This window comes from Thamnophis sirtalis, unplaced genomic scaffold (assembly GCF_051295495.1).
Source record: "Thamnophis sirtalis isolate CommonGarterSnake01/CBP01778 unplaced genomic scaffold, rThaSir2_p1.2 scaffold_17, whole genome shotgun sequence".
NCBI classification, from domain to species: Eukaryota; Metazoa; Chordata; class Lepidosauria; order Squamata; family Natricidae; genus Thamnophis; species Thamnophis sirtalis.
In genome coordinates this window covers 3,335,463-3,346,272 of record NW_028261397.1, presented here as the reverse complement: position 1 = coordinate 3,346,272, position 10,810 = coordinate 3,335,463, and the positions used below count along the sequence as shown (strand labels likewise).

Below are 10,810 nucleotides of genomic sequence, written 5' to 3'. Positions count from 1 at the left end.
TACCCTCTCTCCTATCCCTCTCTTCCCATCTTTCTTCTCCCTTCTGTTTCCCACTCTTCCTCTCATTGGTGTATTTCCGCTTCCATATCAATATACTTAACATATCCTAGTTTTAAAGAAAAAATAAGAGAAGACAGTATATATTACATTAAATTGCAAATTACATTAAAATCTAACACCTCTCGTCAAACCTAATATATATCCCTCCCTCCCACCCTCCCCCCCAACCCCCCCCAGCCATCCCTCCCCCGACTTCCCAGAACCCATACACGGTATAAATCTTTAACAAAAACAATCTAAAATATATTGGAAAAAAGAATAGAAAATTGATAACATCTTTACATTGAACTTAGCTCCTCCTTGCTAAACTAACTTTAAACAATTTATATCATTCCTGATCTTAATCATAAGCTATCAGGAATTTCTTAGTCCCGTATTTGTTTTGTATGTAATCAATCCATTTTTTCCAGTCTCGTTTATATCTCTCGTTTGAGTGATGCTTAAGATATGCAGATATTTTAGCCATCTTGGCTAAATTTGTGACTTTCAATGTCCATTCTTGAATTGTAGGCAAGTCTTCCTTCTTCCAGTATTGCGCCACCAACAATCTAGCTGCAGTTATTAAGTGCAAAATCAAATTAATCTCTACAGCTGTACAATCAGTAATTATACCTAACAAAAATAACTGAGGAGTAAACTTTATCCTTTTTTAAAGAACATTTTGCGTAATCCACCATATTTTTAATCCAAAATGCCTTAACCTTTTTGCAAGTCCACCATATATGAAAATATGTAGCGTCGAGAGAATTACAACAATCTATTGTCAGGGTTCCGACAGAGGCCCTAATTAACTCATGAGCCTCGAGTCAAGTTTCAAAGGAAATCCAGTTTATTTATTAGGAGCAACTTGTCCTCATGTAACCCAAGGAAGCCAGCTCTGACCCCACATAATTTACGGCTCAACTATGACCCTGTTTTCTCCTACCTCCCGGGGTGTGTCATAAATCACATTCTCCAAAGAAGGACTTTCCCAGGCTGTAGAAAACACGCCTCTCAGGCTGGCCCTGGTAACTTGAGAATCCTGCCTATGGCAACTCAAGAGCAGGCCAGGGATGCCTTTACGAGTTGACATCTAGTTAGTGACCCTTCAAAGTTACAACGGCACTGAAAAATACGATTTATCACCGTTTTTCATAGGACTGGCAGCATCCCCACGAACACATGATCAAAATTTGGACACTTGGTAACTGGTTCATATTTATAACAATTGCCGTATGCCGGGGTCATGTGATACTCCTTTGGGACTTTTTGGCAAAGCAATATCCACGGGGAATCCAGGCTCACCTAACCAACTGTATTGCTAACCGTGATGGCGCAGTGGTTAGAATACACAGTTGCAGGCTAAACTCAGCCCCCAGCCAGGAAGTTCGATCGTGACTCAGCTCGAGGTTGACTCAGCCTGCGGTCCTTCTGAGGTTGGTAAAATGAGGACCCAGATTGTTGGGGGCAAGAGGCTGACTTTGTAAACCACCTAGAGTTATAAAAGCACTGTGAAGCAGTATATAAGTCTAAGGGCTATTGCTTCAGGAGGGAGGGAGGGAGAAAAGGAAGGAAGGAAGGAAGGAAGGAAGGAAGGAAGGAAGGAAGATGAGAAGGAAGGAAGGAAGCCCTGGTGACTGAGTGGTTAGAATGCAGTATTGCAGGCAAATTCTGCCCACAGCCAGGAAGTTCGATCCTGACTGGCTCAAGGTTGACTCAGCCTTCCGAGGTCAGTAAACTGAGGACCCAGATTGTTGGAGGCAAGAGGCTGACTCTGTAAACCGCTTAGAGAGGGCTGTAAAGTGGGATATAAGACTAAGTACTATTCCTTCCTTCCTTCCTTCCTTCCCTCCTTCCCTCCCTCCTTCCCTTCCTTCCTTCCCTCCCTCCCTCCCTCCTTCCCTCCCTCCCTTCCTTCCTTCCTTCCCTCCTTCCTTCCCTCCTTCCCTCCCTCCTTCCCTTCCTTCCTTCCTTCCCTCCTTCCTTCCCTCCTTCCCTCCCTCCTTCCCTCCCTCACTTCCTTCCTACCTTCCTTCCTTCCTTCCCTCCCTCCCTCCCTCCCTCCCTCCCTCCCTCCCTTCCTTCCTTTCTTGAGCCGAGGTGGCGCAGTGGTAAGAGTGCAGCACTGCAGGCTACTTCAGCTGTCTGCAGTTCAGCGGTTCTAATCTCACCAGCTCAGGGTTGACTCAGCCTTCCATCCTTCCGAGGTGGGTAAAATGAGGACCCGGATTGTTGCGGGCAAGAGGCTGACTCTGTAAACCACTTAGAGCTGTAAAGCACTATGAAGCGGTATATAAATGCAATTGCTAGGGAAGAGAAAGGAAGCGGGGAAGAAGGAAGGAAGGAAGGAAGGAAGGAAGGAAGGAAGGAAGGAAGGAAGGAAGGAAGGAAGGAAGGAAGGAAGGAAGGAGGAAGGAAGGAAGGGCTATTGCTACTAACCTAACAACTGTAGTCATTCACTTAACAATGGTGGCAAGAAATATGGTAAAATGAGGCCGAACTCACTCAGCAACTGTCTCGCTTAACAATGAAAATTTTGGGTTCAGTTGTGGTCAGAAGTGGAGGATGTAGCTCTCTTGCTTCTTCATATGTATGTATGTATGTATGTATGTATGTATGTATGTATATATATGTGTATATATATGTGTATATATTAGATTTCTTTTACAACCCCCGGTATCCCCAAATATGGGAGGAAGGTCACACTTCCACTCTCTGTCCTTCGGCTCGTCACAAGAGACAAATAAAAAACATGTGTATATATGTGTGTATATATGTGTGTATATATATGTGTATATATATGTGTATATATATATGTGTGTGTGTATGTATATGTATGTATGTGTATGTATGTATGTATGTATGTATGTATGTATGTATGTGTATATATATATATATATATATATATATATATATATATATATATATATATATATATATATATATATATATATATATATATATATATATATATTCTTTTTCTTAAAAAAACAACAACACATACAAAACAAAAGCAAGAAGAAAAAACAACTTTCCTCCATTTCATCAAGCATGTCTTTTGGTTACAAGTTTTTGTGCATCAATTTTTAAGATTAAGAATAACATCACTGGTTTTGCATTAAACATAACTGAATATTTCATTGTCATTGAGCATTATGTGTTCAAATTACCATTAATATTCTTTCATTTGTAACAATCCTTATTTCCTTGAATTCATAATTATCTATCAAATAACAATAAATCTTGAAGGTATTATAATATCACCTATCTCTAGAGAGAAAAAGCAGAGATTGGAACAAAAAATTCCCATTAATTTACGATATACATTTATATTTTCAATTGACCATAATGTCACCAATCATCCACAGCTCCAAGAATAATTTTCCATTATTAGCAATAGCAATAGCAATAGCAATAACAGTAGACTTATATACCGCTTCATAGGCCTTTCAGGCCTCTCTAAGCGGTTTACAGAGTCAGCATATTGCCCCCAACAACAATCCGGGTCCTCATTTTACCCACCTTGGAAGGATGGAAGGCTGAGTCAACCCTGAGCCGGTGAGATTTGAACCGCTGAACTGCTGATCTAGTAGTCAGCCTGCATTATTAATCCACATAGTGGTTAAGTATTTCAATTCATATATGTATCAATTGTTCATTACATCATCATTGGTCCATTTAATTAATATACAGAGATCTTTCTAATATAAAATGGTCACTACATACAATTATACCAAAATGTTCAAATCATCCCACTCTTATACATTGGATTCATTATTGTCCTTGCTCTATATCAAAGCTTTGCTGGCTGGAGAATTCTGGGAGTTGAAGTCCACAAGTCTTAAAGTTGCCAGGTTTGGGAACCACTGCTCTATATCATAACAAGAAAAACTCTCTTGCTTCTGACGCATTGTGGGACATTGAAGAGGACAAGATGCTGACTTGTTTGAAGTCTTGGTTGTGGAAGAGCGCTTCTTTTCGTACTTATATACACATACAATAGCAGAGTTGGAAGGGACCTTGGAGGTCTTCTAGTCCAACCCCCTGCCTAGGCAGGAAACCCTATACCTTAACTTATCTGACATCCTGGTCTTTTTTTTTTTAAGGCCTACTTGAACTTCCGCCGGAAGAGCACCAGGGGCTGGAGCATTGGCAACGTCCTGCTGGACTTCACCGGCGGGGCCTTCAGTCTCGTCCAGATGTTCCTACAATCCTACAACAACGGTAAGAGCGGCCCGCTGGGTCAGACAAGTGGGAGGTGACATACAGCTAGTCCTCGATTTATGTCCATCACTCCAAGAGGGATCTTGGAGTCCTAGTGGACAAGCATTTAAATAGGAGCCAGCCGTGTGCAGCAGCTGCCAAAAAAGCCAACACAGTTCTAGGCTGCATCAACAGAGGGAGAGAATCAAGATCACGTGAAGGGTTAATACCACTTTATAAGGCCACACTTGGAATACGGCATTCAGTTTTGGTCTCCACGATGTAAAAAAAGATGCGGAGACTCTGGAAAGAGTGCAGAGAAGAGGAAGAAAGAGGATGAGGGGACTGGAGATTAAAACATATGAAGAACATTTGCAGGAACTGGGGATGTCTAGTTTAATGAAAAGAAGGACCAGGGGAGACATGATAGCAGTCTTCCAATATCTCAGGGGTTGCCCCAAAGAAGAGGGAGTCAAGCTATTCTCCAAGGCACCCGAGGGCAGAACAAGAAGCAATGGGGGGAAACTAATCAAGGAGAAGAAGCAACTTAGAACTGAGGAGAAATTTCCTGACAGTGAGAACAATGAATCAGTGAAACAAGTTTCCTCCAGAAGTTGTGAATGCCTCAACACTGGAAGTCTTTAAGATGTTGGATAGCCATTTGTTTTGGCTCCCGTGCCAAAAGTAGGGGAGCGCGGGTGTGTGTGTGTGTGTTTCGTGCATGGATGTGCCATACCCATAATGCTATGCGTGCTACCCCCCTGCGTGCGCGCATGCGTGCCCAACCAGCGACAAGCACCCCCTCCCTCGCTTTTGGCACAGTTGTTTCGTCCTTCCAGAGGCTTTCTATGAGCCTGGGGAGGGCGAAAGCAGCCTCCCTCCCTCCCCACCCATCCCCGGATGCCCTCCAGAGGCCTCAGGAGCTTTCCAGAAGGCTCTAGAGGGAGAAAAATGGACTTACGGACAAACCGGAAGTCACTTCAAGGAAGCCTCCAGAGGGCGAAAAATGGTCTTAAAAGAAGGCCGAAGTCACCTGGCCAGCCCGTACATGCGCACTGGCCAGCTGACAAGGCAACGTCTCACGTGCCCTAACAATGGCTCCGTGTGCCACCTGTGGCACACATGCCATAGGTTCGCCATCACGCGTATAGAGTTTCCTGTCTAGGCAGGGGGTTGGACTAGAAGACCTCCAAGGTCCCTTTCAACTCTGTTACTACCGTGTTTCCCCGAAAATAAGACAGGGACTTATTTTCTTTTGCCCCACAAAATATGGCCTTGGGCTTATTATAGGGGAGGGCTTATTGTTTTGGGGTTTCGGGGCCAAGAGCCGTGGTTGCGGGGCCAAGAGCCGTGGTGGCGCAGTGGGTAGAGTGCAGTACTGCAGGCCACTTCAGCTGACTGCTAGATCAGCAGTTCAGCGGTTCAAATCTCACCGGCTCAGGGTTGACTCAGCCTTCCATCCTTCCGAGGTGGGTAAAATGAGGACCCGGATTGTTGTTGGGGGCAATATGCTGACTCTGTAAACCGCTTAGAGAGGGCTGAAAGCCCTATGAAGCAGTATATAAAAATCTGCTATTGCTATTGCTATAGCTGCTCCCTTGCGAGCGGGCTCCCGAAGAGCCGGACACTGCCTCAGGGGCGAAGCAGCCATGAGGTGACCACGCTCACGAGCAGCCGCCCGGCAAACCCACTCTCCAGCCAGGCAGAGCACCATTCACTGACCTAGAGGGTATCCCTAAGGCGCCAAGACATGTGGCGCTCTGCCCGCCCCCCAGCTCCCGCGGCTTGGCACATTAGGGTTACCCTCTAGGTCAGTGCATGGAGCTCTGCCCGGCTGGAGAGAGGGGTTGTGCGAGCGCCTGTTCCGCCCCCAGCAAGCATGCCTCCCAGCCTCACCATGCCCTGGCCTAGCTCTCCCTGCAGGGCGCCGCTGCCGCCGCGATCCAAGCATAACTTCTTCCCCAGCTTCCAAACTCCAGAACTCGGCCGCCGAGTCTTCCAGCAGCGGCCGCTCTAGGAGTGCGCTCTGTGGTTGTGGGCCGGCTGCCAGACAGAGAGTCTTATTTTCGGGGGTGGGCTTATATTTTTGCCCATGCGGAAAATGTGGCAAGGCGTTAGTTTCAGGACAGATCGTATTTTCGGGGAAACACTGTATATACTCTTGAGCCCAATATTCTGTTGTTAAGAGACAGTTAAGTTTGTTTTTCCCTGTTTTACAACCTTTCTTACAACCCTTTTTAAGTGAATCAGTGCAGTTGTTAAGCTAGCAACGCAGTTGTTCAGTCAATCTGGCTTCCTCCATTGCCTTGGCTTGTCAGGAGGTCGCAAAATGGGAACATATGACCCTGGGACATTGCAACCGTCATAAATAATACGAGCCAGTTGCCAGTTGTCTGAATTTTGATCATGTGACCATGCTGCGATGGTCAGAAGTGAGAAAACTGCTCATAACTTTTTTCAGGGCAGTTGTAACTTTGAACAGTCACTAAACGAATGGTTTAAGTTGAGGGCTACCGGTACTTTGCAACTGAGCCCAAAATTTCGGTTGTTACCAACTTTTTTGCCACAGTTGTTCAGTGAATCACTACAGTTGTTAAGTTAGTCACATGGTTGTTAAGTGAATCTGGCTTCCCCCTGGACTTTGCTTCTCAGAAGGTCGCAAAAGGGGAATCACGTGACACTGCAACCATCAGAAATAAATGTCAGTGGCCAAAGTCCCAAATTTTGATCACATGTCTGTGGGAAGGCAGCAACGGTTGTAGGTCATTTTTTTCAGTGCCGTTGTAACTTAACAATCTTCTTCTTTAACCGACTCACTTAAACAATCGCCTTGCTTAACAATGGAAGTTCTGTTCTCAATTACACTTGCAAGTTGAGGGCAATCTATACTATTTGGTGATGGAGTAATGAAGTTTGTAAATTCCACAGGGAAGCAGTAGATATTTAAGATATTTAAATTTAGTAGCCAGAGCAATGAGGTTGTTCAGTGAGTCAGACACATAGTTGTGGTTGACCATTTGGAAAGTGCTGGCTTCTGCGTGACACAATTTGCGCTGTGGTTGGTTGCTTTGGTTTGGAGGGAGTGTTTCCCTTTTTTCCCGCCTTTTTCTTCTGTGTGCCTTTTGCTCTGTGATTCACCTCATGATGTTCCCACTGTGTGGATTTACCTCAGGATGCTCCTGCTGCGTGGATTTACCTCAGGATACTCCTGCTGCATGGATTTACCTCAGGATGTTCCTGCTATGTAGATTTTTATCTCAGGATGCTCCTGCTGTGTAGATTTTTACCTCAGGATGCTCCTGCTGTGTCGATTACCTCATGATTGTCCTGCTGTGATTTACCTCATGATGCTCCTGCTGTGTTGATTTACCTCACGATGCTCCTGTTTGCCCAACAATCTGTATACAAAGATGTAAAATACATGTATTTGTATAAAACTACAAGCTCATGTCAGCGTCTCTAATTCCATTTGGACACCAGCTGTGCAATTCCTTGACAAAATTGTATAGACTCTTCAGTAAAATGCCAAAATCTTTTCATTCCATTGTGAATGATAAAAGTGGAAAATCTATTTATGCTTTTCCAAGTATTTGTTAGTCTCCGTCGGTCAACCCTACTAGTTCTTGCAAGCCATAATTGTCTCTTTCTTCTTATTTTTCAGATGAATGGAAGCTGGTTTTTGGAGACCCCACCAAATTTGGCCTCGGCCTCTTCTCCATCGTCTTCGACATTGTCTTTATGATCCAACATTACTGCTTGTATCGCCACCAAATTTATGATGAGATTGAGTAGAGCCTATCCGAATGTGTCCGTGGCCTTACTCCAAAGAAACCAGGACTGGCAAAATGACTACAACTTGAGTTTCCATTCCACCTTAATTGCAGCAAACCTACTGTGCCCTCTTGTGCCTTCGTGTCTCACAATCTACCAGTGCGGCCTTGCCAAAGTCATCCTCCCCTGACTTTCTTGGATGTGGAGTCCTCAAAAGCTTCCAAAGAAGTCGTCCTTTGCAACAGAAGAGGATGCTCGTGTTTTGCCCTCCAATTTCTTACGGGAACCCTACATGGAAGGCCTCTTGGCCAGGAAGAACCTGCTTTAGGAGTTTGGTTGGTTACGAGTAAGGGCAAAAGTGGTTGTCATCAGAAGGAGCTTTAAATCGGTTAAATTTGAAGGACCGCTTGTGTGACCTTGGGACTCTGGGTGTCCTCTTTTTTCTTGCGCACAGGGAGAAATGGCTGGAGGATGTTGGACTACCTCAAAAAGCTTTATGTTGGCGGCAAGAAGCATTGAAAAATCTCTTGTAAGAACTTTTGTGTGAAACGGCTGAATACAGGGATCGTTATTATTAAAGTTTTTCTAACAGGTTGTCGATGATGACTTCCTTGTGGTTGTTTGAGAAAGGCTCCTTTCGAAGGTCCTGTTGGGTTGCCAAAGATTTGAAGGTGTTCAGGACACCCGAGCGAGATTGTGGATCCCTCTGGAAGGGAGTTGTTGTGGCCCGCCAGCGGCCAGCGGAGCCAGCAGCAGAATCAGATAGTCAGGTGGTTGGGGAGGAACATGGGCCAATCCTGGAGGCTGGAGAAGGCTCGGACTAGGGATCTGTGTCAGAGGCAGAGAGGGGGCCAGAGCCATCCCACAGTTACCAGCTGCCTTCAGAATCAGATATCAGTGAGGCAGACAAACAGCTGGAGCCAGTTCCCAGTGTGCGCCTGAGCAGAGTTGCCAGATGAAAGGAACAGCTAAGGAACAAGGGTCGACTTGGGAGTAAAGCCATAGGTGGATGATGAATGGCCCCACCCAGAGGAAATAAAAGAGGAGTGAAAGGGGAGTGGAGTTTGCAGGAGACTATTAGTTCGGTCGGTTGTTAGATTCGTTTCCCGAGTGTGAAGACCTGTCCGTGAATCTCAGAGACTCTGTTCCCAGCCTTTCCTTGCACAGCACCTCATTAGGAAAATATGTACTTGGCAGCTTTCCAAGCTGGATAAGTTCTGTGGTCATGAATATTCCTTAGAAAGACTGTTTGCTGAATGTGAATGAGAGGAATTCACATTCGTTGAATAAAAGGGGTTTTGTTTTCTTGCAGACGTTTCTTTACCTGTCTAAGTAACAAGATCGGTGCTGGAAGGGAGTGTGGGTTGTGGAGAGGAGGTGGACGACTGGAGGTCCTCTTAGTTTGATTGTTTTCTTGCAGACGTTTCATTACCCAACTAGGTAACATCATCAGTGCTAGAAGGGAGAGGGGTTTGTCAGTGTTGGTGTGTGTTTCTGGTGGTTCTTTTGATTAGATTTGGATGGATGGATGGATGGATGGATGATGTAGTGTCCTTGATGCTCTCTAAGCTTAGTTGTTTTCTTGGTTAGGTAACTGTTGTGGCCCAGCAGGAGCCATTGGAGCTGCCACCAGACTCCCACAGCGAGGGGCCTATGAGTCAGCTCTGGAGGATGTGGAGGACCCTGCACAGGGTTCCAACTCTGATCAGGGTGCAGAGAGGCTGGTTGGCAACCAGGAAGTGCCTGAGCCTTGGACCAGTGGGGAGGAGACAAGGGAGTGTGATCCTGACGTTAGCCGTGAGTTGTTCCGGGATGCCTGGCACTGAAGAGCTAATAGGCGTCAGGAACAGTTGCCAAGTACAGGAGGTAATTGCACTCAGCTGGTGGTAATTAGGCTCCTCTCCAGACTATAAAAGGACTGCTTGTGCACACGCCCCTTTTGCAGACGTCAACGCAGGAATTACTGTCGGAGAACATTATTGTGAGCTTGGTAGGCTGGATTGCTGCCACGGCTTATCTGTGCCGGTTTGCTGCCCAAGCTTGTCTGTGCCGGTTTGCTGTCAAGGACCTGTCTGTCTGTTAATTAAATGCCGTAACTTATCTTTGGCTCGGAGTGTGTTGGTGTGGGACGAGGGGGGTCAGAACAGGTAACATCATCAATGTTAGTACGGAATGGGGTTTGTGGAGTGGAGGAGAAGTGGGAACAGGAGGAGAAAGAGGAAGGACTGGAGATCTCAGTGCGCTCTGAACGTGGTTATGCTTGTGCACATTTCATAACCCAACCAGATAACACCAGTGACTAAGTACTGGAAGAATTATAAGCAATATAGATATATAAATGTTGAATGGATGGGGTATCTTTGGTTCTCTCTAAGCTTTGTTTTCTTGCGGATGTTTCATGACCCAACTAGCCTAATTACTACCAGCTGAGTGCAATTATCTCCTGTAACTGCGTAACTGTTCCTTACGCCGATTAGCTCTCTGTTGCCGGGCATCCAGGACCAACTCCCTTGTCTCCTTGCCACTGCTCCAATGCATGACATCAGGATCACACTCCCTTGTCTCCTCCCCACTGGTCCAAGGCTCAGGCCCCTCCTCGTGGCCAACCAGCCTCTCTGCGCCCTGCTCGGAGTCGGAACCCTGTCCAGGGTCCTCCACATCCTCCAAAGCCGACTCATAGGGCTGCTCGCTGTCGGGAGTCTGGTGGCAGCTCCAACGGCTCCTGCTGGGCCACAACACTGTTGTAACTTGAAAGAGTAATTAACCATGGATTTTATGATGGCTCCAGTGTCCTGGC

General features: G+C 45.8%; 1 protein-coding gene across 1 annotated transcript in view; it reads left to right on the top strand.

Moving 5' to 3' along the window:
* The window catches only part of CTNS (cystinosin, lysosomal cystine transporter), a gene marked incomplete in the record, with an annotated part of 26,721 nt that extends 18,110 nt beyond the window's left edge, over positions 1 to 8,611 (top strand). The window contains 2 exon segments of the mRNA XM_087702881.1: positions 4,146 to 4,263; positions 7,904 to 8,611. Of these exon segments, the coding sequence (XP_087559007.1) occupies positions 4,146 to 4,263; positions 7,904 to 8,034 (249 nt within the window).
* Between the last annotated feature and the right edge of the window lie 2,199 nt (positions 8,612 to 10,810).